Below are 27748 nucleotides of genomic sequence, written 5' to 3'. Positions count from 1 at the left end.
GAGGGGCTGCTCTAGAAAAAGGTAGCACATTTTATTCATATCAAGTGAGTTAGAGACCATTCAGGTTTATAGTCCTGCGGGGGGGGGGGCGCTCCTGCCAGCCCCCATCCCCAGAGGGGAGCCCCTGGGTGGTCTCCTCCTCTGCTGGAAGCCCAGAGAAGCCGGGCGGTTCCTGGCTGCCCCCCCTCCCCCCAAGCAAAGGGGCAGGGCCTCCCCTGGTGGATCTGCCCACTGGGCCTGCTGTCTCCCTTGAGAGTTCTGGGCTGTGGGAAAAGGTAGCCAGGCTTCGTTCCAAGAAGCCGAATTGGACGGACTTCGCATCAGCTGGACTCCCCCAGGCTAGTCCTCGTCCGCCCTGGCCTTCCTCTTCTTCGCCTTCTTCCCCTGGGGGGCCGGGGGCTCCTCCGCCACCACCACGACTGGAGGCTGCTTCTTCTTCTTGGGCAAAGGGGCTTCTTCGTCTCCCAGGCTGTTGTTGGCCGGCTCTGCCTCCCCCTCTTGGGGCTTCCTCTTCTTCCTCTTGGCCTTCGCCTGGTTCTCCTGGGAGGAAGGAAGAGGCCTCAGTGCCACCCCCCACTCAGCACAACCATCCCGCTACGACACACACGGCTGCTCCTGGAGGAGGCTCCCTGGCCCTCCCCCGCAGCCCCCAACCCTCCAGGAAGGCAGGAGCCCCCCCCACCTGTTCCGGAGGCTCCAGGAGGGGGGAGGAGTTGTTGTTCTGCGTCTCTGCAGCCGCTGCCAACGCCTGCAAGCGTTTCTTCTCCTGCTTCAGCTTCTTCCTCTCCTTCTTCTGCAACTTCCTCTTGATCTCAGCTGCTGCCTCCGAAGCCTGTGGAGGGGGGGGGGGACAGTCACCGGGGCTCCACCTGCCCCACCCCACCCCACCTCTTGCCAGGCAGGCTCCTGGCCTCGAAGGGCGCTGGTTGGATCAGGCTCATTAAATCAGCTTTGGCCTCCACAGACAAGGCTGGTCAGGCTGAGAGTCTTCATCACGCCCAACAGCGCAGCCCCTGCGCCCCCCCCCCTCGTCCCCCCTCACCTCCTCCACGGCCTCCTTCATGACCTCCAGGTTCTTGCGAGGGACCTCCCCGGTCTCATAGAAGGCCAGGCGCTCCTCCACCTGCTCCCGCAGCTTGTCTCCAAAGACGGCAGTCGGGACTTCTGGAGGGGCAGAGAGAGGAGCTGCTGAGCTGAAGCTGCTGGGAAAGGCCCCCTCCATCTGCTGCCTTTGCTCAGATACTGTGATGTCAACATTCACTGTGCGTGAAATACTGCTGACGAAAAATGTAACCATCACGGCAAAGGCAGGAAGCTCCTTGGCGAGTGGCACCCGTGCCGGCTCCCTTCCCCTCTCCGGCGGAGGGCAGGGGCTCTGGGGGCTCCCGCAGCCCACCTGAGAAGCAGTCGATGCGGGATGCGATGGTGCACTTGTTGGCCAGGTAGCGAGAGATGCGCCCCTTGTTCTTGGCCGCTGCTCGCCCGATGAAGGTGGAGTGGAATATCAGGCCGTACTTGGGAGTGTTTCCCCGGGTCTTCAGGGCCCTGCAGGGCAGGAGACAACCACGCAGACGACCCCGTTGGCACCCGGTTGCCCAACCCCAGGGGAGGGAGGGGAAAGGCGGCTGTGGGCGTAACCAGCAGCAGCAGCGCCTGGTCCCCGTTAAGGGTTACCTGAAGAGGGCCTTCTCTGCCCCCAGGATCTGAACCGTGGAGGCCGGGTACTTGGCCAGGTTGGTCAAGCTGCCTGCGTGGGAGATGAGACGAGCCCCCACCTGTGCAGAGAGAAGAGAGAACGGGTCCATTCCGTCCAGGCGATTCGTGTGGCCGCCCATCTTGCCCTCGTCTATCTTAAGTGGCTGCCCACAAAGAACCGAGCTCTGATCAAAGCAATGCGAGAACTCCAGCCACTGCTCTGCCCCCCCCTCTGCATTCCATGTCCCAAAGCCCAAATTAACACCCCCCCTCCTGTCCGGGTAGCCTGCCTGGACTGGGGGCAGAAGTGAGGTTTCTTTCTTCTGCCTGCCTGCCGGAGAGGCCAAGAGCTGCCTCAGCCCTCCCTTCCTTCCTCCCTTCCCTGGCCCAGATCAGCATTCATAGGTTTCAGCACTGACATTCAGTGGATTGACAGATTCAAATGCACATCATATCTGCGGCCAGAGAGCCCTCTCCACACCACACAGGTACGACGCAAAAGCTGCCCCAAAGGCCCCAAGCCACTCACCACTTCCCCAATTAAGGCCGAGAGGCTGGGAGCCACCTGGTTCATTTTGGAGCGGAGATACTCCTGCAAACCTTTGCGATACTCCGAGAGGGAGATGACCCGGCTGGAGAAGCTCTCGATGTTGATGAGGTCAATGGGTGAGATGTCCATTCCTAGGGGGGGGGGGCAGAGCAGAGGGATGATAAGGGTCCTGACCGAGGAGGGCAAGTGACTCAGCCGGGATGCAGCGCATGGCCTGCAAAGGACCCAGGACTGGAGTTGGGGAGGGCCGTAGAGACTTCAGCTCTTCGTCTGGGGGAAGTGTGTGTGTGTGTGTTCAAATAGGCAGGCAGAGCCCTCTCGCCTACGTTTCTCCTTTATAGGACAAGTTGTGCTCTTTCCTGCAGGCACAGCAAAATGCGGACTTTAGAATCCGTATTACAACGTGCTGAGCAACCACACGGCCGTGTAAATTACGGACCACTCCTCAAAGTTAGGTTTATTTTGGAATGGCCTCCCTCTGACAAACCCCAGTGGAATGCAACGCCCAGCCTCCTCCTCCTCCCCCCCCCCTGCCACTGACCCATGGAGGAGCGGGAGGCATCCAGGATGGCCTGGGCCTTGGCGCTGTCCATGACGATCTCCTCCAAGCCTTCCAGGCTCTCCTCGCTCAGCTCCTTGCGGTTCCCAATCAGCTTGGCCAAGCGGCAGTAGGTGTAGTTGTCGCTCACGATCTTGATCAGCTCCGGGAAGTGATAGCCGTACCACTCTCTGCGCCACAGAGAGACAAGCGTGAGACCCAAAAGGGATCCCTGCTCGCGGGCCTTTCCCCTCCGTTGTTGCGCAAGGGAAGCCTGTGCCCCCACAAACCAAACAGCTCAGGCACGGGGCGGCCAGGCTGGGGTGCACGGGGGGCCCTTTGCTGTGCCTCCCCTTTCTATACAGCCAGCGGTGGTGGCCCAGCTGCCTGTGGTAAGCTGAAGGAGGCAGGGAAGTCCTGCCTAACCCCCCCCGCCCCCCCCCTGCACAGGGACCCAGGTGTCCAGAGGGACTGAGAGAGGGCAGTGCAAGTCCAACCAGAGACACTGCAGACCCCCCCCCAAAGGGAGGGTGGCTGGCTCACCTGACCCGCATAGAGAAGGTGTTGATGTCCTTGTCCAGCTGGTCCAGGAGGCTGATGGACTGGATGATCATGTTGTCCACCCGGTTGACGTTGAACTTCACCTTGGCCCGCGAGTAGCTATGTCCGAGCCCCAGCTGGGCCTTGGAGGCGGCCTGGGCGGTCAGGCCCTTGATCAGGCTGTGGAAGTGCAGGCGGATCCCTGGGGGAGGGAGGGAGGGGGGTCAGGGCTCCGGCCACGCTGCCCCCTCCTCAGCGACCCCCCTCCAGCCCCCCAGCCCCCCGCTCACCCCGCAAGAGCTCGGCCACCAGGCCGCCCGTCTGGCACGGGAAGCCCAGCTCCTCCTGGATGGCGGCGCCGATCTTGGGGTCTCCGACGCCCAGCAGGACCTTCTTCCTCTTGGCCGGCAGGCTCGTCTCCAGCAGCAGCCGCAGGTCCTCGTGCAGCAGCCCTGCGGGGAAGGCCGGAGCCCGTCAAGCCCGCCGCCCCCCCCCAACCTCCCCCGCCCCCCCTTCCGCCAGCCCCCCCCCCGCCCCGCTCACCCTCCGAGACGGCGTTGATGTTCTCCAGCGCGGCCTGGGCGGAGCGGAAGGGCGCGAAGGCCTCCAGGCGCACCAGGGCCAGGAAGCGGCCCAGGCTCAGCGCGCTCGCCTCCACCTGCGGCTGCAGCAGCTCCACCTCCTCCGTCGGCCGCACCGCCAGCAGCGCGTAGCCCGCCGCGTGCTCGAACAGCACGTGCAGCTGCACCTGGGGGGGGGAGGTCAGGGGGGGGTCAGGCGCGGGAGGGGAAGGGGACGCTGTGGGGGGGAACGGGAACGGTGTGTGGGGGGGAAATCCTGCCGGGCCTTTCGCCCAACCCTCCCGCCCGTCCCTCCGGTCCCCTCCGCTCACCATGGCGGCCGCCGAGGAAAAGGCCGCACGCGCCCGTCCCACGCAGCCGGAAACGCTCCTCGCGGGCTGCCCGCCCCTTCCGTCCTCTCGGCCCCGCCCAACGCTGCGCCAGCCCAGTCAAGGGGCGGAGACAACGGTGACTCGCCGTCCAATGGGCGCCTCCCTGCTCCGCGTGCCGGGGCTCCTGCCGGGAAACCCCGTGCCTGTGCCTGTGCCTGTGCCTGTGCCTGTGCCTGCGCCTGCGCGAGGGGCGGGGCGCTCGGCCGAGGGAGGCGCCCCCGAGACGCGCGCAGACCGGAGCCTCCGGCTGGGTCCTCTGAGTCCCCGCCCCCCGCCCAGCCTCTGGGGCTGCGAGCGCTGCCCAGCCAAGGGAGGGTGGGGGGCGTCGGGGTCTCTGGCCGCTCTCACATCCAGCCGCCGCCGCTGCTCTTCGGGGCAGGAAACGCTCCAGGCAACGGCTGCCTCTTCTTCTTCGGGGCCTCCAGGCGGAGAAGCCCCCACAAGCCCAGGAGCTTCGGCTGCAAGAGCCGAAGAAGCTTCTTGGATGAGAAGCGAAACGTCTCCAGAGGGAAGAAGAAAGTCGCCCCTTTAAAAAGCCCCTTCGGGACCACCAGGACTCGGAGGGCTGAGATTTGTCCAGGGTGGGCGGCCACCGGCTTGGCCAAGACGCGCGAGGGAGATCCAGGGGTCAAGCCCCGCAGCCGGCAGTGGGGTGGAGCTGCCCCGAAAGGCCCGTTGGGGCAGATTGGGGCCAGCCTCCCTTTGGAGCCCTGCGGCTGGTTGGGGGTCTGCGCCATAGCTGGGCAGCCAGGTGGGGGAGGAGGGAGACGCGGGTGGCTCTGCGCTTCCAAAGCTTTGAGCGAGAGCAGATGAGAAATGGGAGCAGGCTTCAAAAGCTGATGCTCTGCCTGATGAAGCTGCTGCAGGCGAAACGTCAGAGGAAGGACAGATTCTCTTGGGAGAGGGAGACCGTTTGCCTTGACCTCTTTCCGAAAGGACAGTATTGAAATAATGTCCAAATACGGAGGGAAAAGGCTACTTCGCTCTTCCACTAATCCCATATTCAGCAGCCTTTCCCATGATTTAGCCCCAGATGTGTTTTTTTAGGGTAAATTATAACGTCTGCTACCCCATTGGGTCTTGGTAACGGAAGCAATGCGGAAAGGCCTGTATGGAGCCTCAATTGGCCCTTGAGCCCCTAGTGCTGGAACCGGGCAGTGTGAAATGAGCTGGGTGGGCCTGCCCTGCTCCGTACTCGGTGACCCAGGAACAAGACCCCCCTCCCCTCCAGAGCAAATAGCATTTGGCTGGGCACCACAAGCCTTCCTACACTCTGTGATGGCGTATAAAGCAGCTGAGAAGAGCCGATGTGTTGGCTTTGCCCTGTGTTGTAATATAGTTCCTTGTGTAGGTGTGGGTCACCTATGGCCCAGTTCATACCAGGGCATGCGGAGCCACGCTGAACCACACAGGAGAAAACAAACTCCTAAAACTCCATAACATCCTGATAGTTCATAACATAACATCCTGAGATGTGCCCTACCAATGACGCCCAGGATTTGACCATATATAGACAGAACTTCTCTGAGCAGTAGATTAGAAATTGTACTTTTACAGGCTGTTTTTACTCACATGCTATTGCTCCTCCTGCCTTTGTCCTATCTCAATAAAAGGGGCTCTCAGACCCCCAATCTGGGTCGCCTCATCCCAAGAAAGATCGTGTCCTGTCTTTTCTCCACATTGGCCTCATGGACGACCCACGGGAACGTTACAGCCCTGGAGCGACCCGAGGGCCCAGCCTCCCTGGAACAGGGCCACCACGGAGCCCTTTCCAGCAGCCTTAATTAGGGCCCCACTTCCTCCTTTTATATCCCCCTCCTGAGATTTCAAAATAGGTGGGTGTCTCGGGGGCAGCTCTGGCTGGAATGGAGGTGGGCTTAGGAAAGGCCCGGCTGCCTTCTGTGGTTGGCATAAGCGACCCTAAGGAGGCCTAAGGCCAGTTCAACACACCCACCCTTCCCCAAACCAGCTGTTGTGTATAAAGAACTACTTGCAAGACCCCCCCCTCCCCCAAGCCATAAATGGGGCTAGCCCCCCCTGGGCAGGGCAACTGCAGCTCCCTCCTTTCCAGTGCACCAAGAGGCTCTCCTGAATGACACGTGGGAGATGCAACCCCCTTGCAGGGGTAGAGAGCAGCCAAGGGAGGCGCCACAGCAGGGTGGGTTCCAGAGAGCTTTATTGATTGATCTCCAGTCCTCGAAGGAAGCCAACATGCAAGGAAGGATCTCTTTTGTAGTGCTTGTAGATCCCTGGGCTCTTCCCACCAGGAAGCCTCTTTGGGATCCTTGACCAAAACCGCAGAGGAAGAGGAAGGCTGTGGGGGGAAGGCAGGAGCAGCCTCTCCTCTCCATGGAAACCACCCTCTGGGTCACCCCAAAGGCTGAGCCCTCCCCATCTGGGGAGTGGGGGGGGGGGAGAGGCAGGACAGGGCCCCCAGCAGACTGAAAGGCCTGCACCACAGAGGCGGCCGAGGGAGCCGGCCCTCCTAAGAGATCAGCCGGGAGTGGAGTTTGTGCAGCTGCTCCGGCGTCAGCACCAACTTGTGCCGCTGCCCGTGGCCCGGCTGGCAGGGGAAGGTCACGCGGCCCACGTAGACGGCGCTGTCCTTCTCCTCCTCTCTGGCCTGCAGGGAAAGGAGAGCGGGTGGAGGGATGCTGGGAGGGCTGGCAGCAGCTACCCCCCCCTCCTTCCCCAGCCCCGGGAAGAAGAAGAAGCCCACCTTCAGGAAGGGCACGGAGGGGAAGGTGCCGAAGTCCGTAGGGATGGTGGCCCCGGGGCACTGCAGGATCGTCTCCTTCCTGACTTCATCCTGGAGCGGAAGGGGAAGCTCAGCGGTCGCCCCGGAGCAGCCGAGGGCCTGAAATGGGGGCCCTCCGACCGTGGCAGCTTTTAAGCCCCCCGGGATTCCCCCGCCAGCTATGCTGGGAAGTCCACAAGGCATAAAGGGGCCACATTTGGAGGCCTCTGACGGGGGGCTTCCCACTGGGAGCTCAGAGCAGAAGCCCCCCCCCCCCATTGCAAAGAGCTGCAGAGAGAGAGAGACACACACACACACACATGGGGCTACCTTCAGCTTTTCGATGGCGTCGCTCAGAGATGCCAGGCGGGTCGTCTGCTCCAGGAGCTGAGCTGCTGGACTGCCCACTGCAGGAGGAAGGGGAGAGCAGTGAAGGGGAAGAGGGAGGGGAGGGCCACCTGCCGCCGCTCTCGGCCTCCCTGGCGCACCTGCCTTCCGCCGCGTGATGTCCACCACCTGGGCATTGGCACTCATCTGGTAGAGGGTCTCCAGCAGCCGGCTGGTCTTGCGGTACAAGGAGCTGGAGACCACCTCCTCCCCTTGCCTGTCCTTGGGCAGCGAGAGCTTGGGGACGTGCAGGGGGGGCAGCGACGCCAACTCCCTCCTCATCTGGGCGCCCTGGGAAAGAAGAGTGGGGCAGGAGCAGCTGGGAGCGGCTTTCTGAGAGGATGAGGATGGAATGGGGGGTCCGAGGAGGGTGGACAGAGGGCAAAGGCTCCCGTGGGAAGGTTTGGCTCCGGCCACCTTGGGGCTGCCGGGAGGAGCTCACCTTCAGCCGGTTATTCTCGTTTTTGAGGTGCTTGATGGACAGCTGCATGGCCTCGATCTGCTGGAGCAGGAGAGGGGAGTCCTTCACCTGCACAGGGCCGGAGCCCCCGACCATCACCTGGCTGGCACCCACACCTGCAGGAGAGACAGAGGTGGCCGTCAGCAGAGGCCTTGCTGGAAGAGCCTCGGCCAACGACCTCCCCCCCCCTCCCCCTGAGGGAAGTGGGAGAATGGGGCGTGGCCTGGGCAAGGACTGCCCAATCCCTCCCAGGCCTCAGCCCTTATTGGGCACCTGCTTCCCGGGGAGCGTCCCAGAGAGGGGGCTGCCCCCCCCCCCCCCGAGCCCAGGTTTCTCCTATCCCAAGAACAGGTTGTGGGGCTGGGGGAAACGCTGGCAAAGGGGAGTGAGAGGAAAATCCCTGGCCGGGGAAAGTTGTTTGGCAGGGATCCTGACAGCCTTAGCCAGAAGGCCCCCCCCCCTCTCTGCCCTGCCCCCCCTCCGAGCCCCATCTACCTCTCTGCTGTTCCTCTGCAGCCAAAGCATGGAAGAGACAAGAAGGAGATTAGAGAAAAGGCTCCCTTCCACCCCCACAAGCAGGAAAAGGGGACACAAGCACCGGGGGGGGGGGGGGAGAGGGGGGAGCTCCTTTCACAGGCATCGGCCTGTTTCGTGCCCGGATTCTTTATTGTGCATGGGGGGGTGGGGGGAGTCTGTCCCCTGTCTGGGCACTTTGTGGCATCATTAAGCACGGATGAAGCCAGGATTGGGCACAAAGGGTGGAGCAGCCCGAAGCCCAGCCCAGGCGCCGTCTGATGCTCCGTGTCCATCAGGGCTTCTGTCCTCAGGCACCCAGGAAGCGCCTGAAGCGGCATTGCCCTTTCTCCATGGCCCCTGCCCACCCCCGACCCATGCCAGGGCCTGAGCAAGCAGGAGGCCAACGGAGGCTCCCCGGCCTGAGTGGCTCCGGATCAGGCTCCCCCCCCCTCACAGACCCACCTCCTGCGATGCTGGAGATGACGGAGGCAATGCCCGAGGGGGGCGGCCCCCCACGCAGGCCCTCGATGGTGCGCTTGGACTGGTTGCTGAGCCGCTGCTTCAGTTCCAGCTTCTCCGACTCCAGCTGGTCGATGTCTGCTTGCAGGGCGTCCATCGTCTCCTCAAACTCCCTGCACAGGAAGGAGGCGGGCTGACCCCTGACCCTCCGCCCCCCCCCTCTTCTCGGGCCCCGAAGGTGGGGAGCACCACAGAGCTTCCCCCTCAAAACCGGCTGCCCTTTCGGGCTGGCCCAGACTGAGCCTCCTTGGGCCAGGGGACGACCGGGGGACGACTGGCCCCGGAGGAGCAGGGCAGGCCGAGAGTCCCTCCGGCTCTGGTCCTGGCTGGCGGGAAGAGGCCAAGGGGGGCAGGCGCTGTGCTGGCCCCTCCCTGGACTATGCCAACCCCCCAGCCCCACTGAACTCCAAAGGGCAGCTCTCCTGCTTTGCCTTGAGCTTCTCAGCAGGGCGGTGGGGAGGAAGAGGGGGAGGGCTCTGGGCTGCCTTTCCTCTTCCTTCAACCAAGGGCTCTTCTTAAGCTCCTTCAAGGAGCAGCAGAGACCCCCTTTCCCTTAAGGCTCGCAAATAATTGCGGGGGGCCTGCAAAGCAAAGGAGCTCAGGCAACTAAGCAGCCGCCATCCCATTTTGCAGCCTAGCTGGCCCCCCAAGGGGCATAAATATCCCAACCGAACGGCTCCGGCCCCGGGAGCCCCCCCCCCCCCCCAGCTTACTTCTCCTTCTTCTTCAGCAGCGCCTGGGTGTCGCTCAGCTTGCTCTGGATCTTCTCCACCCGCTCGTCGGCATCCTTGGAGGCGCTGTCCAGCTTCTTCTCCAGGAGGCTCAGGCGCACGTTGGCTTCGCTCAGCTCCTCGCCCTGGAGGGCAGGGAGGAGAGGTGGGCGTGTGTGGCCAGGGTGCCCAGGCTGCCAGGCACAGGCGCAGGGGGCAGACGGGCCGCCAGGCGTACCTTGATTTTGAGAGACTTCTTCAGCTCTTTGATGACCGTCTCTCGGTCCTCCAGCTTGAGCCCCAGGCCCTCAGCGTCCGTGATCTCGGCCCGCAGCGCGGCTGCCCGCAGCTCCACCGGAGGAACAGGCTGCAAAGAGAACGGCCCTTCGATAAGGACCCTTCCCACCTTGGAGCTGCCAACGGCGGCCTCCCTCTCTGAGCTCCAGGGCAGCTCTCAAAGGGGGGGAGGCGAAGGCAGAGGAGCCTCCTGTCGGCCGGCCCATTCCTAGTGCCAGCAGGGAGCTGCCTGCGAGAGCTCAGCCGCCGGCATGGGGCTCACCTTGGTCTGGGGCTTGTCTGCGTCGTATTCGCCCTCCTGCATGGCGGTGGCCATCTTGTTCATGGTGGCGACGAGGTTGTTGCAGGACTGGCGCAGGCACTCGTAAGGGCTGATGCCCTGCGCCCCATAGATCTGGGGAAGAATCTCTCATGCCTCACCCGAAGCAAAACCTCCCGGAAAGCCTGCAGCCACCAGAGAGGAAGGGGCCACGCCCACTTTCTGGGCATCTTCGGAGGACTGTGGGCAACACGGCCTTCCTTATGAGTGTGTGCCTCCCCCCCAATCCCCCCTGGCCATGGCAGCAGCAGAAGAGGCCTTGGCCACTCCAAACCGCTGGCAGCCCTTCCCCTCACAGGTGCAAAAGACCCCCCTCCCTGCCAGATGTTCCCGGCCTGCAAACGGATCAGTTCCAGATCCTCTCCTCCCTCTCAGCCTGTCCTTCCCCAGGAGGGCTCCGCTGGTCTTCAGAGGCAACGGAGGGGAAGGAAGGGGCTCCCCCCTTACCTGCTCGCTGGTCTTGAAGGCCAGGTCCTCCAGCTTCACGGCCTGCAAGCCCTCGTTCTCAGTCAGGGGGGCGATCATCTGGGCCCCTGCGGCCGCCACCTCCTGCAGCACAGCCACCACCCAGGTCAGGTGTTTGCGGCAGTCCAGCAGGGTATCCGAGACCTGGGAGACCGGAGGCGCAGGGTCAAGTCTCTGCAGAGGGAGGGGCTCCCTGCCAGCAGCGCAGGCCGACTCCCACAGGCCCCCACCTGTTGCCCAAAGCCCAGGGCTGCAGGGATGCCAGGAGCGTCGGTGCCCGGCATGCGCCGCCGGATCTTCTTGCAGAACTGGCGGATGTCGCTGCATGAGGTCTCCAGGCCTTCAGGAGGATGGCGAAGTCGGAGGCCTCCTGTCCGGTCTGCAGAAGGGAGAAGGCAGCTCAGCCGGATTCGGCCGTCCACAGCCTGGCCGGGTGGGGGAGGGCGGCTCTTCTTACCTGGAGGAAGGAGCGCAGCCGGCAGACCTCCACGCTCATGCAGTCCAAGGCACTCTGGGTGAACTGCAAGGGAAAGGGGAGGGGGCTGAGCTCAGAGCAGGGCCAGCAGGCAGCCCTCCTCTCTCCCTCTGGCCCCAAGGGGGGGGGTGTCAGCAGGAGCAGAGAGACCTGACAACCCCCCCCCCCAAAGCAGCCCTCCTCCTACAGGTCCCCTCACCTTGATGTGGTCAGCCAACTGCACCGTGCAGTCCTCGGCCTGGTCAGCCAGGTGGATGCTGTACAGGTGCTGGGAGGGGAAGGAGAGACGTCTCAGCCACAGAGCCCAAAGCTGCCAGCCGAGGCTGGATGGGCCTCGCTCTGGCACTGCTGTTGTAATATAGTTCCTTGTGTAGGTGTGGGTCACTCATGGCCCAGTTCATAACGGGTCATGCAGAGCCACGCTGAACCACACAGGAGAAAACAAACTCCTAAAACCCCATAACATCCTGATAGTGAATAACATAACATCCTGAGATGTGCCCTACCAATGACGCCCAGGATTTGACCATATATAGACAGAACTTCCCTGAGCAGTAGATTAGAAATTGTACTTTTACAGGCTGTTTTTACGCACATGCTATTGCTCCTCCTGCCTTTGTCCTATCTCAATAAAAGGGGCTCTCAGACCCCCAATCTGGGTCGCTCCATCCCGAGAAAGATCGTGTCCTGTCTTTTCTCCACATTGGCCTCATGGGCGACCCACGGGAACGTTACACACTGCCCTCCCCCCCACCCCGCCCGTGGGCTGCACCTGGTAGTACTTGATGGCTTTGGTCAGGGGCTCCACGTTGACAGTCTCGTCCAGCTGGTCCTTGTGCAGCAGCTCAATCAGGAAGTCCAGGGACCTCTCGTGCACACACATCTCCTGGTACAGCAGGCCCACTTTCCTGTAGACCTCCACGCTGCACTTCCTCAGGGCCCTGGAAGGGCAGGGCGTCAGGGGGGGCCGATGGCCACGCCCTGGACCCCTCTGCCAGCCCAGGCCCAGCCACGCGCTCACTCACTGCTCGTATTTGTGGAGCGTTGCTTGCAGGAGGAGCAGAGAATAGACCAGCCCGGCAGCGAAGCTCAGCTGCTCCCCCGGAGCCCCTCGGAGACCGACGCGCTCGGCACAGTTCTCGCTCAGCTCAAACTTCTCCTGCGCCTGCCTGCTGATCAGCTCGGCCTGTTTGGGAGAGGAAGGGGCTGCTGGGCCTCCCTGTTCACCCTCTGCCCGGGGGAAGCAAGAGAGGCCCCGCCCTCCAGAAGCACCACCGGCCCCTCCGGTGCGGCTGTAGCCAGATTCCTGGCCCCTCTGAGGGGAGACGTAACTCACTCAGCCTCCCCCTGACTGGAGGTCAGCCCTCAATCCCAGCGACAAGAGGTTGCCGGGCAGAGTTAACTACCAGACTACTCATAACGTTCCTCTGCCTTACAAAGGTCTATTTTGGGGGGGGGGGGGAAGGACGAAAAGATTCCTTTGCTTCTTCCAAGGAGGTTGAAGGGGTCCTTCCCTAAGCAGAGCCCGGGGGCTAAAGGAGGAACTGGTCCAAAGCGGAGGGGGGCTTGAAGGGCAGTGGGTTCAGGGCCTCCTCCGGACACTTACAGGAATAGGGAGGAGAGCTTCAAGGAGAAAGGTCGCCTATCGTGCCACTCCAGCTGGCATCCAAAGGGAGGGAAACTAGCGCCAGTACCTTGCCCACCAGCCGGGGAAGCAGCAGGAGCACCAGCACGCAGTCGTGGTCCCCGCCGTGCCGCAGGAAGCTGTCGGGCAGGAAGGAGGTGAGGAGGGAGACGTGCCGGTTGGCCTGCTGTACCTCCATCTGGCGCAGCTCCATTTCGATGGCCTGCAAGGCAAGAGCGCTCCAATGGGGCCCAGCCTGGGGGAGCCTCCTCAGCCCCAAGCTCCAGGCAGCCTCTCCGTTCAAATGCCCCACGTAGGCCTGGGCCCGCTGGGGCCCCTGCAGCTGCGGAGGCCAACGAAAGGGACTTGCCTCCCCCTTAAAACGGGCTTTCCCACAGCAGATCCAGGTAAGGAAATGCCCCACCAGGGGGACTGGAGGGGGCGGGGGGGGCGGGCGGGGAAGCAGGGGGGGACGACACCAAAGCTCAAGGCCAGGAGCAGAAGGGGGGGGGCGCCTTGGCCCAGACTTCTTTCATCTGGGCAGAAAGGGGAGGAGGAGGGGGAGGGAGCGACGGAGGCCTTGGCAGGAAAGGAGGCCGGGGAAAGGAGGGGGGGGTCGGAAGGATCGGGGAGGCTCACGGCCTGCTTTAAGGCACGCTGGGGGTAAGGGCAGAGGGGCCCCCTCAGCTGTGGGCTCTGCTTGCAGGCGCTTCGTGGCCCAGCTGCCTCCCCCCTTCAGGGCAGGGAAGGGTGAGGGTTGCAGGCAGCTACTGGCACTGGAGGTCTGGCCCAGGTGGGCAGTGAAACGGCAGCTGCTCAGGGGGCAGCAGGGAGACCCCGGCCCCAACCGGACAACGGGAGAGGGAGAAGCTGCTTGGACCAGAGCCAAAGAAACCTACTCCCGTGGGGGCTGCCAGGGACAAGAGGGCAGCCGCCGAGGCCAGGACCTCCTACCTTGGCGTGAGCTTTTGTCTCTGCAAATTTAATCTTGAAATCAAACATTTCGGCGGCGGCTGCTGCTGCCTCTCCACAGAGGCCTCTTGCTGGCTCATCAGGTCCCGGTTAACGTCCTGCCAGGCGAAAGGCAGCGGTCAGCCAAGGGGGGTCCCTGCTCCCCCCCCCCCCGGGGCAGAGGCCCTCAGGCCCCCCTGGAGGAGGGGCTCCCCCTTGGCTAGAAGGATCCCCGAGCGGCTGGGCTTTAGGCTGGCCTTCCAAGGAGAGAAAGGCCGGTCCCCTCTAGGGCTGCCCTCCTCAGCCTCCCTGTTGGGGGAGGCTTTTCAAACGGGGGCCTGGGAGAATCCGGGCAGTTGGACGGGTAGAAAGCGAGGGAAAGAGGGGTCCCGGGCCCTCTGCCCGCCTCTGCAGCCCCTGGCACCTGCAGGTGGGCCGTCAGCTCTCGGTATTTCTTGATGGTCTGCTGGTAGTCGGCCACCGTCTCCTGCGCCGCCTCCACCCGCTTCTCAGACTCCCGGACTCGAGCCGTGGCCATGTCCAGCTGCTCCCGCAGCTCCAGCTCCGTCTCCCGGGCGTTCTCCTGCAGCTCGTCATTCATCTCGTTGATGGCTTCCTACGGAGGGAGTGGCCACGAAGGGCGGGTGGCGAGGGCGTCCCAAGCAAGCCCCCCCCCCCTGCCCCTCTGCCCAGGGAGAGCCAACGTGGCCCTTTGTGACTGGACAGGGGAGCCCCTCAGCCCCTCAGGCCGGGCTCCCTCCTGCTTGCTCTCACCAGGTCGCCCACCGTCTCGCGGAGCTCGCGGACCTTCTCCTCCAGATCGAGGTTCCTCTCGGTCAGCGTCTCCACCATCTCCTCGGCCCCCAGAGCAGCATCCACCTGGACGGGGGGGGGAGGGTTAGGGGGCGCAGGAGAACAGAGCACAAGGGGGGGGTTGGAGGTGGCCTGGGGGGCCGACTTGCCTGCTCCTTCAGCTCATCGATGGTGCCCTCGGCCTGCTTCAGCTCCTCCTGTTCAGCTCCTCCTGCAGCTTGTCCTTCTGCTGCCGCAGGGCCTCCAGCTCCGCATTCTTCTTCTCCATGTGCTTCTGGAGCTTCACGTGCTCCTGCTTCTCCGAGGCAGACAGGTCCCGCATCCTTTGGGGGCAGGGAGGGGCTGGAGCCACCGCAGGCCGGAGGGGGAAGCAGGCCCTGCCTCCCCCGAAGCCAAAGGAGGGGGGAGCTGCTTCCCCCCCCCCCAATCCTCCCCCATCTTCTCTGTCCTCACCAACAGCCGGTGGGCCTACCTCACAAGGGCCTCCTTCAGGCGGCCGTTCTGCTCCTCCAGCTGCTTGACGTGGTAACTGGAGGCGGCTCCGTCGGAACCTACAGGATTGAAAACCAGACAGAAACACGGGGTTCCCACGGCAGCTCAGACGGGCCCATCGAAGAAAAATGTGTTGTTGAGCTCTGCTTGCCTGCCTATTGAACTGTCAGAGCCTGGCACTGGTTTTGGTGTCTCCGGCTCAGGCAGATTCCTTGTCTGGACTTTCCTTTTCCACCCTTTGGTCTTTTGGTCAAGCCCTCCCCTCCCGTGAGCCCCCAACCCCTCCCTAGCTGGGCCTGGCCAGGAGATCCAGAGCCCCAGGCCACGGCCTCCATTGCCAGGGCTACTCCACGTGCTTCCAGGTGGTCCATGAGGGGGGGGAGGGGGAAAGGAGCTCCTGGAGGCTGCAGACGGGAGGAGCCCCCAAGGGTGGGGCAGGGGCTCTTCCCTCGAGGCCCCCTCCCACGCTGCTGCCTGCCAGGGACTCACCCTTCTCTTCGATCTCGTGCTTCAGGATCTCCAGGTCCATGGTGAGGTCCTCCGCCTTCTCCTTCAAGGAATCCACCTCCTGCTGCAGGGACTCCGCCCGCTCCTCGGCCATCTCCTTGTCCAGGGTGGCCATCTCGATGGCATCGGCCGTGTCCGCCATCTCCTCCATGTAGCGCTCTTTGGCCTCCAGGGCCTCTTTGGCTTCCTGCAAGGGCCGGGAGGAAGCAGCCGGGGCTGGCCGTCAGGTGGAGGCCCCGGGGCCCCCCGCCCCCCCCCCCGATTGGCAGCTGTCAGTCAGGCCAATGCCTTTCTGAGGGGGAAGAGGGGTGGCTCTCGAGGGCCGCCAAGCAGACCCCCCGAGGCAGCCCCATCAACGGGAACGTCCGGCCTCTCCCCACCACCACCACCTCCTCCTCCTCCGAGTAGCACCCCACCTTCTTGGCCTCCTTGAGGCGCTTCTGGAGCTCCGCCTGCTGCTCCTGCATCTTGGTCTTCCACTCCTGGACCTGCTCCAGCTGGATCTTGTACTTCTCCAGCTCCTTCAGCTTGGCCTTGTCTTCGTTCCGCTTCATCTTGAGGGTCTCCAGCTTCTCCTCCAGGTCTCGCACCTGCCCTCGCAGGGACTCCTCCTCCTGCCGGGCAGAGAAGGACCCTCTCAGGCCCTCTGGGCCCCTTGGGAGGAAGGGCTCCCCCCCCGCAGTCACCCGGCTCCCCACCACAGCGCCAGCCCCCCCCCCCATCTCCAATTCCTGCTTCCAGTGAGGAGTGGGCTCCTCTCTCAAACGGAACCAACGTCACGCGCGTGCAATCGAAATACTTTCATCTCAGCAAAACGTTTCTGTCTGGAGAATACGCCACCCTGCCTCCTGGCCGGCCACATCCTCCATGGAGCCACCAAATGAGGCAGCCATCTTTTGTCGCAAGTGACAAAAGTGATTCTTTTCCAAGCAGTCGGGGTCCTCCCCGGCTGTTGGTTGCGCTTAAGGCCTACTTTGGTGTGGACTATTGGGGAGGGGGCGGGGGGGAGCCCTGCCAGCCTTTCTATTTCCAGGACCCTCAGAGGTGCCAAGGCTGGGATTTAGGGATTCTGTGGGAAGGTCCCATCCTGGCTGGTGAATTTCACACCAAGGGAGCCTGCAAGGAAAGGCCACAGAGGCCGCCACTCCATGGGGACAGACCCTCTTTCTCCCCCCCTCCCGCCCCCCTTGGCCAGACACAAGACGTGGCTCTCTTGAGGCTCTCACCGGGGCCTGGCTTGGCTTGGCCTTAAGAAAGAGGGCTGCTTCCCGTAACGCTGAGCCCCAGTTCAGGCCCTTGTCCTCGCCTGCCCCCTTGCAAGTGCCCGACTCCAGAGGGAGGGGGGCAGGAAGCAGACCCTCCACATCCAGGGTCCGGCCACCCTCACCAGCAATACCCCAAACTTGCACCCAGGACACCCGGAGGTTGCCGCCTGTCCCGGGTTCCCAAGATGCCTGTTGCAAACGTGCCACTGCACAGACACCCCTCCCACCGCCTCACCTTCGTTGGAGACAGGATTGCTGGAGGAGCCACTGGGGATGCCAGAGCCGGGACGGGCACCATGGGGGCAGCCAAGGGGGTCTGTGCAGGAGTGCTTGGTTCACTGCTGCTCATTTCCCCGGCCGAGGCCGAGGCCGAGCCAGAGAGGCCCGCGGTGCTGCTGGATGTGGCCGAACTGCCGGTTCGGGTGGGCTGCAAGGAAGAGGAAGGGTGAGAGGAGCATTTCCCACCACAGGAGATCTGCCAGGCTGGGCATCTGCCTCGGCCTTTGTAAGTGGCACCATGGAGATGCAGAACCACTCAGCACTTCTGGAAGAAATGCCAAGGAACGGAGGAGTCCAGCTCTCTGCAGAAGCCAAAACCTTCACCTTTTGCAGCTGGCCGCTCAAGGGGAGGCAGCAGAGGAGCCTGGAGAAAGACCTGCGTGGCCACAGTCGGGGGTTGGGGGGGGGCAGCATTGGCAAAATGCCTATGATTTCCAAAGACGGCTCCTCTCCCCTGCCCTGAAACACCACCTTGCCCAGACCGGCAGGGATGCTCTGGGGGGCCGGAGGGTCCTGCTTCGTGCTCTGGGGCTTCTCCCTCTTCCATAGTTTTTGGTGGGGCGAAATCCACCACAGTGGGCTTAAACTGAGCCTGCAGGTTGTTCCTTCTGCCGAAGCGGCTCAGGGCTCTCATCTCCTAAGACCCGGCGTCCGATCCCCCTCCCCCTCCCCCTCCCGAAAATTGAGTACAGCAGGAGAAAATTATAAAGTATAGGGATAGCAATTAAATCAGCTGTATCGCAGAAGAGCATGAAGGCTAAATCAAAAGTCCCTTGGAGGAAAAGATGGAACTGATCAAATCTGCAGGTGACAAACTGGGTGGGACAGTTAACACCAAAAAAAGAATAACATTTACAACTGGTCTTCGGGGTTATAAAAACAGACTGAATACAATGGAAAGAACCAGAGACTGGGAGTAGAATCACTTCGCAGAGGGGAGAAAAAGAACCCAAAGCCCAGGAGGAGGGTGGAGGGGAGCAGCTGGGCCCAAAACAGTCCTGGGGGAAAAGGCCAGTTGGATGAGGAGGTCATCATAGGAGACAAGTTAAAAAAAAAGGGTGGGGGGAGGCAAACACAAAATGTTAGGCTGCCTTTTCCAAACTGGGGGAGTTAAATGGTTCCAACTTTATTTCCTTTGCCCACCCACCTCGCCCAAGTGCCCCCCTCCAGATCAGGGCCTGACCCTGCAGTTCAGAGGGAGAGGGAGACGAGGGCCAGGAAGGCAGGAAGCAGATCCTAGAAAGAGGTTCTGGACATCTTTGGCCCTGAGAAAAGACGGCGGACTGAGAGGGGGGGGTCCCAAAGGAAGAGGGGTCTTTCCTCACAGGCCCCGGGGGGGGGGGGGTCAGGAGCAACCTGAACTGCAGTTCCTGGGGAGGAGCTGGGCTCCTGTTCCCGAGGAGGATGGGGCGCAGCAGCAGAGAGAGCCGATTCCTGCAGCCACTGGCCAATTCTCCGATTGGGAGGCGGTTTATTCCCCTCCTTTTCCTCCAAACCGTCTCCAATTTCCCTCTGGAAGTCTGCTTCATCTCCCCTGCAGAGAAGAGGCCTCCTGACCCACAGATGCTGCTGCCCAGGGGGTGCAATCGGACGAGGGAAGGTGGGGGGGGGCACCAGATGGGGAGAGAGACTGGGGAAGGGCCCACCCTCAGGGGCCTGGGAGGGGAGAGTGGCGGTGGGAGGCTGCTGCTTGCAGACTTGACAGGTTCTCTGGCTGCAGCCCTACAGTAAAGTCGAGTGAGTTCATCAAGCCGCGTTTCCTGCTTCCCCTGGGAGAGGCGAGGAGACCAGAAGGAGCTGAAGATTACAATGAAAGGAGGGGGAAAAACCCTCAATTGGACTAATACAGAATGGAGCAAAGTATTTTGACCCTGGAAATATTCAAGGATATATTTGAACAATGGACCCAGAGGTTAATTTTAACAGTGTCTGTGTAAAAAAAAGAAAAGGAAAAGGTTTTACTGGACGAGATTAAGGTGGATCTGAAAGTAGATTTAAAAATCACAGGCTACAAGAACGACATGAAAACAGACGCCTTGTTGGACATACAAATCACCTCGGCTGATGTTGAATAATTAAAAGAGATATATGAATAACAAATCACGAGGGAGACCTGGACAATCTTCCCATATTGGACCTACAAAAGAGTGAAAGCTTTGAAAAACTTTGTGAGAAGAGACAAGAAAGAAATGAAAAGGAACCAACTTCTAAGACATTATTTGAAGGGCCTGGACATCCAGGTTGTTAGAAGTAAAAAGAAGGAATATAAAGTTGGCTTATTTGATCAAGGTTAATGATGAAATAAACAAGCGAAACTAATCATAATCATGGGACATGGGCAGTTAAGCGACATAAAATATAAATAAATAAAAAAATGGATGCATTGTTATCTTACTGGTAGCCCTAGAAGGACATTTGCTGGTTACGATTGAAAGAGGGTTGGGGGGATTTGTTCACAGGTGAGATATGGGAAGAGAGGCCTTCTGGCATTTTAAGAGACAGCAGTTACTTCACACTTGTCATGAAGGGGGAAGTCATTTGTTCTTATAGTTCTTTTCTTTCGGTTTTGCTTTTTATTCTTTTATGCTTGTATAAAATTACCATTAAAAATAAAGAAGAGCCCAAGGGCGCCCCCCCCCTTCTCACCTTGGGCCTCCTCGTTGTGGTCTGGAGGCCGGCAGGAGCAGAAAGCAGAGGAGGAGGAGGAGAGAGACTCACACGGGGGAGACGGGAGCAGAGAGACACAGACGGTGGTGGCGGCAGCAGCAGAGGCAGAAGGGGAGAGCAGAGTGAGGGGACGACAAGAGAGACAGCAGCGAGATTAGTGCGCACAGCATCAGCCCAGAAACCTCTGCCCTGGGCCCTCTCCGCCCCGCCGGACCCCAGCAGGCCACCCGTCTACGGCTCCTGGTCCCCCCGAAACCCCAGCAGCAGCAGCAGCAGCAGCGCCCGAGACAGGCATGAAACGCTGCCGCCTTGCCAGGAAACCTGCCTCCCGTCCACAGATGGTGGCGTGTCTGCTGAAGGCAGCCTGCTCTCCAGCGGGAGAGAGCCAGAAACGCCTGCCTGACCCACTGCCTCTCCCCAAGACCTGCTCTGTCGGCTCCTCGGACGACCGGCCACCCTGGAGGGGCTGCTGCCAACAAGGCGGCCCTGGGTGCAGAAAGGGGGTTGGCCTCTTCTGCAGGGCTCCGGGTCTGGCCCTGCCGGGCTCTCAAGAGCCTGGAGCCCAAGGACTGACTGGACCTCTGCGGACCCCCCCAGGACCAGAGGTCAAGCAGCTCCCCCGGTGGGCGAGGGCTCCGGAGGCCCCGGCTACCTAGAGGGAGGTGGGATCCCTCTCCGGGTGCAGGTGGGAGGCTCCCAGGACCTTCCCTGGCATCCGGCCCCCTCAGCCTTTCCACAGCCGCCTTGAAGGGCGGATCGGCCCTACCAAGCACACCCTGGCATTTGTGCCAAGATGCCAATCTAGAGCCTGCTGCCAAGATTCGGAAAGGCCCCTGTGGTGCAAAAGCTCCAGAGCTCATCTTGAGATGATGGGTCGACTGAGTCTCAGCTGTGCCGGGCTCTGTTTATCTGGGTCTGGCTTATGAAGTGGGGCTCCCCAGTGCCAGGCGTTGCTCGGCCGACTGCCCAGCGAAAGCAGCCAGAGTCTGGCGGAATGGAGGACGGGTGGACTGAGTCGGAGGGCTGAAGGCGTGACAGGCATAGGGGGCAGCTGGTGGGGCTCCGACTTCCTGACGGTCCCCCTCCTTGGGCAAAGCTTTGTCCTCGCTTGCCCAACCTCCCATGGGTGCCCCAAGGCTCTGCCCCCCCAACCCCCGAAGGAAGGCGCCTCAGGAGGGAAGCCAGGCCTCCATGCCCAGGGCACCCAGACAGGAAAGAAGGGCAGAGCTTGGGGCACACCTGACTGGGGCGGACCCATCAGAGAACCCCGTGCAGCCCCACTAGGAGTGGGTGCGGGGGGGGGAGTGTCCTTGGGGGCAACCACTGCGACTGGCATTTGCTCTCCACTCCAGAGTTCGGCCCACGGATGTTCTAAGCTTGAGCTTCTTCCAGAAACGTCAACGTCCGGTTGTTGAGGAGTCTGAAGAACCCCTGAGCAGGTTCTGCTAAACCCCAGGAGTGATGCGATGGGGAAAGCCCACTCAGCAGCCGGTCATCTCCACAGCTCCACCTGGCTTCTTATGGGCTCCACAGCCCTGCGACCCATCTGGAGCCCCCCCTCCCCCCATGAATCGGTATCACTCAAGGTTGCCTCCAGCTCTGAAAGCCTCAGCCGGCATGGAAGAGGGAGGGGGAAGGTGTGTGAGGGGAGACCTCCCACAAAACGCACCCTGCCAGCCCAGACCAGCGCTAGAGCGGCAGCCGAAGCGGAGGAGAGGAAGGGTCAGGAGAGCAAATCCCATCCACTCCCCCCTTCTGGTGGCCCTTTCCCCTCTCCAGCCCATCAGGCAGAGGATCTGCTCACCAGAGAACCACCACCCGGGGGTCTCGGGCAGGCTTGCCCAGGAGGTCTACAACCGGCCACCACAATGGCTGCAATATTTCACTCCCCCCCCCCTCCGAAGCTCCCTGACCACTGAACCGCCGCCTGCTCTCCGTTGGAGGCGAGAATGTGATCCCACCCTGGAGGCTCCAGGGGCTCCTGAAACACCATGAAAAGCAGAACTTCGGGGAAAGGACCCAAGAAAGACAACGGAACTGGTGTCCCTGGTGCAGTTCATAGCAGGGGCTCCTACCGAGGATGAAACTTAATTTAGTCCAAAACGCAACCGGGATCTTGACCCAGGCGGGCCCAGATGGCCTGCTGCAGCCAGAATCCCCCACAGCTGGGAGAACAGCCCGACCTCCGAGGGCTCCCTGGGCCAGAAGTGACTCAGCATCGGGAAGGCCTTTCAGCCAAGTGCCTGAAGGCCGCATCTGATTCTAAGGGACAAGGAGGGAAGCTCCCTGCGCTGACCGGCTCCTTCCTCACCCAGACCAGCCTCCTCCGGCGCTTTCGGACCACGCATTCGGACCTTGCTTCCGTCTTCAAACCACGTAATCTGAAACGCATCTTTCGTCTCCGGACGGGGGCGGCTGAAAGCAAACCATCTAAATCGAGGTAAGCTGAGGAAGGCCACGGGCTCCCCCCAGAATTTGCCAACCGTCTGTAGATCCACTCGGAGCAACCCTGTAGGACGGCTCCACGCGAGGGCAACAATGGCAAAAAGGGCTCCATGAAAAGAGCTTCTCTGGGTCGAGTGGAATCCAGAATCCCAAAGGCCTTCCGTTCTGGCCTTCCTCCCCATTTGAGGGAACCCATTTGGAGGAGGGTGGGGGGGCCTTGGCTCCAGGGGCGGTGCAGGGCGATGCTCAGGGCAGCCACTCTCCTTGTGACGCCTAAAGGGAAGGGAGGCAGCTGGAGCTTCTCCTCAGAGAGGCCCCACCTAACCTCAGCACACCTTCCAAGTCTCAAGCCCAGCGCGAAAGGGGCTCAAGTGCCCAAAAGATGCCACAGCCACCCACAAGCATCCTAGCGATCGGAGGACCCAGGCTGCTGACTCTGAAAACTGCTGAGAGAGGGCCGTAAAGCACCGTAAAGGGCTGGAGAAGGCTGTGGCTAAGCCACCAGGCACGGCTCAGCGTTCAGCTCTCGGTGTTTGGGGGACAGCAATTCAGTCGTCCAGATGTTTCTGCTTTCGTGCCACAGGCAGACTCTCCCGCCTCAGCACGCAGCTTCCAGACAACAATCCAAAAGGCAAAGCTTTGTGTTCCTCGCAGCACGAGGCAAAAGCTGGGAGGCCACGGAGAGGCCGGTTCCCGGACTCCTTTCTGGCTCCTGCTGCTTCCCTCTCCCATCAACAGGACTGACGGGAGGGAGATGAAGGGCTGCCAAAGGACAAGCGTGTAGACAGGCAGTTCGGGGCAGAGGCCGTGGGGAGGCTCAGAAGGCCAGAAAGGTTTCCAGGTGAGGAAGAGGATTCATAGCACCTGGCAGCCACTGGGAGATCCCCCACAGGACGCGAGGCAGCTGCGTGAGCTCCAACGTGCACTGCAGCCTCCTCACAAAGGGCCGAGCAGACGCCCCCCCGCTCTGCACGCCGGGGAACACCTGGGCCTGCCCTCTGGGTGTGGCTGCACAGGGGCCGCATTTAAATTTCTGCCAATGGGGTGTCCTGGCTGGGGTGTCCCCTCAAGCAGCAAAGCACCGAGCAAGTAGGGGGTTCAACCCATCGGAAGGCAGGATGTGCATCTCCGCACAGCGCGCAGCTGGGATTTGTGAGGTGCATGCACAGCCCTTCCGCAGCCACCTGCAACCTCTGCGTACCTATCAAGCCCTTGGCAGGGCAGGTGTGTGGCGAGCCTCCTGGGGGGGGGGGAGATTGCAGGCACCTCCAAATCAGCCTTAAGACAGCCGTTCTTGGGAGGAGGATGAGGCCCCACGGCTGTAAGAATATGTGCAGCTCTCTTTCTGCCATCCAAGCCAAGATTCATCATGCAAGTCTCAAAATGCCAGAAATGTCTGTGCCACACCTTGAATGGCTGATTTCACCGGCCTCCTCTGCTGTCTCCTAAATCATCCAGGGAGCCGAGCAAAAGTTTTGCCATGAAAGCAACTGGAGGGATGCCCGAGGCCTTCCTTGCACAGGGGGAGCAGCACACGGGGAAGGTGAGCCTCCGTTCCTTCCCCCCTAAAGGCCACAGCCGGGCTTTGCTTTAAATTATAACCAGGAATTTGGAAGAATAATTGTCTCCTTCTCTGTACTGAGGCTTCTTTGCTCATTACAATTCACCCAGGGCGCTTCTCTCTCCTGCCTGGGATGGGTCTCTGGGTCCAGAGGGCCCTTGTCCCCCACTCCCCTGGGGCAGGCGGCCAGAGAACGGCCCTTTGCCTTCTGGGGCGGTTTCTCATGGCAGGACCCCTCCCATCTCTCTAGCCTCATCCCATCCCATTTGCCCTGAAATCATGGCCACAGGCAGCTCTTCCCCACTGGGAAGCAAATACTGGTTGTCCTGCCTTGCTGGAATATAACAAATGAGAAGCAAGTCACGGCAAGAGATTTGTGAGCATCAAAGTCTTAGATGAAAACACCGGGCAAAAATAAGGCTGCCGCTAAGGAAGGATCCGCCACTGGGAGTCAACACAATGTGCTTAAATGGAATAAGTGCGAATGTAGATGAGGAACAAGACAAGCATCCCACCCTTTGGACCTTATAAACTGCATTTCCATCTTCTTTCCGTTTCTGTTTATTCCGAAGAGGCCTGGGGAGTCCAAATGTCTTTCAGAGATTCAAAATGGGCTGTGCTCCTTAGGTGTCCTTCTGAGCAATAACAGTAGAGAGAAAGGCGTCTCCAGGCAAAGATTCATGACCATATTTGATTTCAGAGATTGTGGAGCCTATCCGCATTTTATTATTCCTTAACAGATTCCGGGGGAAAGAAAGTAAGTAGGATCCGCAATGAAAACCAAGGAAGGTTTCAAGGGGGAGAACCGGCCTTCTGGACCTCCGTAGAATTCTGCAGAGGAGGCCGTGGGGCTGCCCCACGGAGTGACTTCCACAAGGTGCTTCCTCTTCCGTGATAAGAGACGCTTCCTGAGGTTTCCTGGGAGGAGGGCAGCTCTCCATTCTGGTGGCTCATCCAGAGCTCGACTTCCGCACCCAAACCTCAGCCAGCTCCTAGGAAGCAGCCTTAGCTTGTTTTTGAAAGGTTCCCAGGAGAGGAAGGAGCAGAATAAGAGAAGGCACCTTGGAGGTCTTCTAGTCCAACTCCCTGCTCAAACAGGAGACCCTACATCGTTTCAGACAAATGGCTGTCCAATCTCTTCTTGAAAACTTCCAGTGTTGGAAAAGTCACAACTTCTGGATGCAAGTTGTTCTACTGATTGATTGTTTAGATGGGCAACCTGCATTTGCTCACTTTCCACATGGAAAGCCTAATTTCAAGGGACAATTTTGAGCGTGCAGAAGTTTCTTTACCACCATCAAAAAAAGTAGATTTCCCGAAAACCCTGGGAGACAGTCCCAGATATTCCCTTTCCTTAAGCGAAGGAGAGATCGGATTAGCAAGGCCTTTCTGCCAGGAAGAAGGCAAAATCTCTGGGCACCAGCAAGCGACAGCAGTTATCCACAATAAGAGCCCAAGCAGGGGGAAATCTTCCAAGAGAGCGGGAAGAGCATCCGTCCAGAAGGAACTGAGCAGGGGGTGGGATGAGGTCAAGGCCCTTCCAGCCCTAGGGCTCCATGGTTCCTATGCAACACGGCCCTCCCTCAGCATCCCTCTCTGATGCCTCCTCTTCGGCTAAGCCAAGCACAGCGCCTGGGTTCCCTTCCTGGGGCTGAGCGCAACCCAACCCAACCCTCCTGCGGCCCTCTCTGTAGGCTTCCTCCACCTCCCGGGACAGCAGAGGAGGAAGGGCCGTCCGAGGCTCTGAGCAGGACCTAGAGAAGGGCTGCAGCTTTCAGGCTACGGGGGCCCGGAGGGTCAGTCAGCCTCCAAGAAGCCTTTTCCTCCAGACGCCATATCCAAACAGCCGGAGAGATTCCCACGGCCACCACAAGCCTCACTCTGGGCCTTTGCTCCGGACAAGGCAGGAAAAAGCTTCTCACCCCTGAGCCTCAGGCCCTCAAGCCCACCCACCCCATCCGTAACTGGGGCTGGACGCAGGAGCCCAGCTGGGCCGGCCGTGAAGGAAGCGGCCTCTTGGGGGGGGGATGGGGAAAGCGCCCCAGAGACACAGAGACCTCCAACTGGCCGAAGAGACGGGAAGGAAAATGGCTGATGGGGAGCCTGGCTTGAGCAAAGAGAAAGGGGGCAATTGGCATGCAGTTCTCCCAGGATGGGCCCACTCGTGCCCACCCTGCCATTGGCAGCTGCACCACTGCCTTGCCGGCTGCTGCAGGCAGCAACAACAACAACAGGAGGAGGAGGAGGAGGAGAGCACCAGCTCCTACGCGAAGGCAACGAAAGGCAACCGGGGGCCTCGGAGTCCAGCCTTCCCCGCTCCCGCCATCCCTGTTTCCCCCCCCCCAGCCCCCCCCCCCCAGCCGTGCCAGGCAGAAGGCTGAGGAGCAGCAGCCACTGCCAGCCGCCTGAGACTGTACCTTCCGTGTGGTGGCAGCCTGTTTCATGGTTGCAGAAGGGAAGGAAGGAGCAGACAGAGAAGAGGAGAAGGGAGAAGAGAAGCAGACAGAGGATTAAACCATCCAGTCAGTCACAACACCACAGCCCCTCCCTCCCTCCCTCCCTCCCGCAGAGCCTCCTGCAAATGGCTGCAGCCCCGTCTTGCTTCCGGAGCCTCCTGGATCCCCGGCTGATTCCCGGGGCTGGACAGCTGGGGAGCATCCGAGCAGCCGCCAGAGCCACGGGCGGGGCGGGGGCAGGCGGCACATCCCCTCCGCCAGCAGCCTCCAACCACCGCCTGGTTGCCGATTACATCACCACGCCAGAGCCCTCCCCTCCCCTCCCCTCCCCGTCCTTGCAGGCATCTCCCGGCTCCAGAGCTGCGGCTGCTGCTGCTGCACCAGAGATGGGCCAGGCGCCTTTCCCAGGGGGGGGGGGGGGGAGAGATGCACCTGGAGTTCGGCTGTCTCTCCATTCCCCCACCAAGCCTCCCTCCAGGGGTTCTAAGGAGCCTCCTTCCTCGCAGTTCTTCTCTCCACCCCCCCTCCAAGGCTGCCTCTGTCTGGGGGGCTTCTGGCCGTCCCCTCCCCACAGGCAAGAGCCTTCTGGGGAGGAGAATGTCTTTCTTCCTATTGGTAGGATATCCAGGGGAAAGCGCCCTAGAGAGTGGCAGGGGCCCACTTTGCCCCCCCTCTTCCTGGGAGCCCCCCACCCCCCAGCCAGAGGAGGGGAGGGGTTTAGGGCAGAGCCTAGTTTCGTGATAGGGAACCTTTGGCACATGTGCCAGAATCTCTCCGGGCACGCCAGCCGTCACCCGTGGCTCTTCCGGGCACGCCCGCCAGCTGGCCTCCACGCGCAAGGGGCAGCACCGGAAACCAGAAGAGCCTCCGCCCAGGACACGCACAGGAAGAGGATCTTGCAGTTTCCGGGGCGCAGATGTGCAAGCGCACCGGCCAGCTGCTCTTTCCAGCACGCGTGGGCACTCCTGCCCTGGGCACTCAGTGCCGAAAAGGTTCGCCAGCCCTGGCCTCGTTGGGGGAGTTCCCTGAACTCATCATCAGCCAAAGCCAGAGGCCCCCGACTGCAAGGCCACTCCAGAAAGGAACCCCCCCCCTTGCTTCTGGCCCAGAAGGGGGACCCCCCCGCCCCCCTCCCCATGCCCTGCGGGGGTGGCTGAGGACGGGAAGGGCTTTGAAAGGGAAGGGGAGGCTGTGGGAGATGGGAGTCCTTTGACCAGAAGGGAACAAAGGCCCTAAATGGACAATGCCAGGCAGGGTCAAATGGATCCAAGGACACATTTCATTCCCAGGAGCCTCTGGTCCTCCTCCTCATCCTTCTCCTCCTCCTCCTCCTCCTCCTCCTCCGTTTGGAGCCTCTGCCGTGTGTGTCCCTTTTCTGGGGCTGGGAAAGGGAGGCTGAAGGAAGAGCCCCCCCCCCCCCCGCCTCTTTGGAGGCCCAGCTACCCAAAGTCTTGGTCTGGCAGCTCCTGCGGCTGAGCCCTCCCAGAGGAAAGGAGCTGGCAGGGGCCATAGGGAGGGCCCCTCCCTC

General features: G+C 61.3%; 2 protein-coding genes and 3 non-coding genes across 5 annotated transcripts in view; all 5 read right to left on the bottom strand.

The window, feature by feature from the left end:
- Window positions 1-12: 12 nt before the first annotated feature.
- Window positions 13-4284, bottom strand: NOP56 (NOP56 ribonucleoprotein). The gene is made up of 11 exons (XM_087723863.1): window positions 4216-4284; window positions 3867-4071; window positions 3614-3775; window positions 3327-3525; window positions 2787-2974; window positions 2225-2376; window positions 1675-1775; window positions 1397-1545; window positions 1043-1164; window positions 683-832; window positions 13-540 (listed from the first exon to the last, which is right to left on the bottom strand). Exons 1-11 carry the CDS (start codon window positions 4216-4218, stop codon window positions 340-342), a joined length of 1632 nt encoding a protein of 543 aa, XP_087579989.1. The 5' UTR covers window positions 4219-4284; the 3' UTR covers window positions 13-339.
- LOC148043702 (small nucleolar RNA SNORD57) lies at window positions 929-1001 on the bottom strand. Its single transcript, XR_015697942.1, has one exon. It is a non-coding gene; the product is annotated as a small nucleolar RNA SNORD57 (small nucleolar RNA).
- On the bottom strand, window positions 1232-1305 carry LOC148043701 (small nucleolar RNA SNORD56). The gene has a single exon (XR_015697943.1). It is a non-coding gene; the product is annotated as a small nucleolar RNA SNORD56 (small nucleolar RNA).
- On the bottom strand, window positions 3056-3192 carry LOC148043700 (small nucleolar RNA SNORA51). Its single transcript, XR_015697945.1, has one exon. It is a non-coding gene; the product is annotated as a small nucleolar RNA SNORA51 (small nucleolar RNA).
- Window positions 4285-6434: 2150 nt separating the features above from the next.
- DCTN1 (dynactin subunit 1) overlaps window positions 6435-27748 on the bottom strand; it is a 36082-nt gene continuing 14768 nt past the window's right edge. Inside the window, 30 exon segments of the mRNA XM_087723862.1 lie at window positions 6435-6898; window positions 6995-7084; window positions 7343-7419; window positions 7501-7690; window positions 7842-7975; window positions 8355-8369; window positions 8838-9007; window positions 9608-9750; window positions 9843-9971; window positions 10164-10295; window positions 10668-10829; window positions 10916-11025; window positions 11028-11064; window positions 11143-11205; window positions 11360-11428; window positions 11933-12101; window positions 12186-12346; window positions 12855-13007; window positions 13739-13788; window positions 13791-13854; window positions 14160-14351; window positions 14510-14614; window positions 14698-14760; window positions 14763-14871; window positions 15021-15099; window positions 15530-15734; window positions 15964-16161; window positions 17048-17239; window positions 19738-19758; window positions 26182-26199. Coding sequence (XP_087579988.1) covers window positions 6761-6898; window positions 6995-7084; window positions 7343-7419; window positions 7501-7690; window positions 7842-7975; window positions 8355-8369; window positions 8838-9007; window positions 9608-9750; window positions 9843-9971; window positions 10164-10295; window positions 10668-10829; window positions 10916-11025; window positions 11028-11064; window positions 11143-11205; window positions 11360-11428; window positions 11933-12101; window positions 12186-12346; window positions 12855-13007; window positions 13739-13788; window positions 13791-13854; window positions 14160-14351; window positions 14510-14614; window positions 14698-14760; window positions 14763-14871; window positions 15021-15099; window positions 15530-15734; window positions 15964-16161; window positions 17048-17239; window positions 19738-19758; window positions 26182-26199 — 3438 coding nt within the window. The 3' untranslated portion in view covers window positions 6435-6760.

This window comes from Thamnophis sirtalis, unplaced genomic scaffold, assembly GCF_051295495.1.
Source record: "Thamnophis sirtalis isolate CommonGarterSnake01/CBP01778 unplaced genomic scaffold, rThaSir2_p1.2 scaffold_10, whole genome shotgun sequence".
Classification (NCBI taxonomy): Eukaryota; Metazoa; Chordata; class Lepidosauria; order Squamata; family Natricidae; genus Thamnophis; species Thamnophis sirtalis.
This window is presented reverse-complemented; position numbering and strand designations above follow the sequence as displayed.

Bases quoted from the DNA above. Each gene is read 5' to 3' on its own strand.
- NOP56 (XM_087723863.1), bottom strand. The intron at 2,377-2,786 runs GTCAGTGGCAGG...CCCCCCCCCTAG, and splicing joins TGCCTCCCGCTCCTCCATGG to GAATGGACATCTCACCCATT. The intron at 1,546-1,674 runs GTAACCCTTAAC...CCTGCCCTGCAG, and splicing joins GCAGAGAAGGCCCTCTTCAG to GGCCCTGAAGACCCGGGGAA.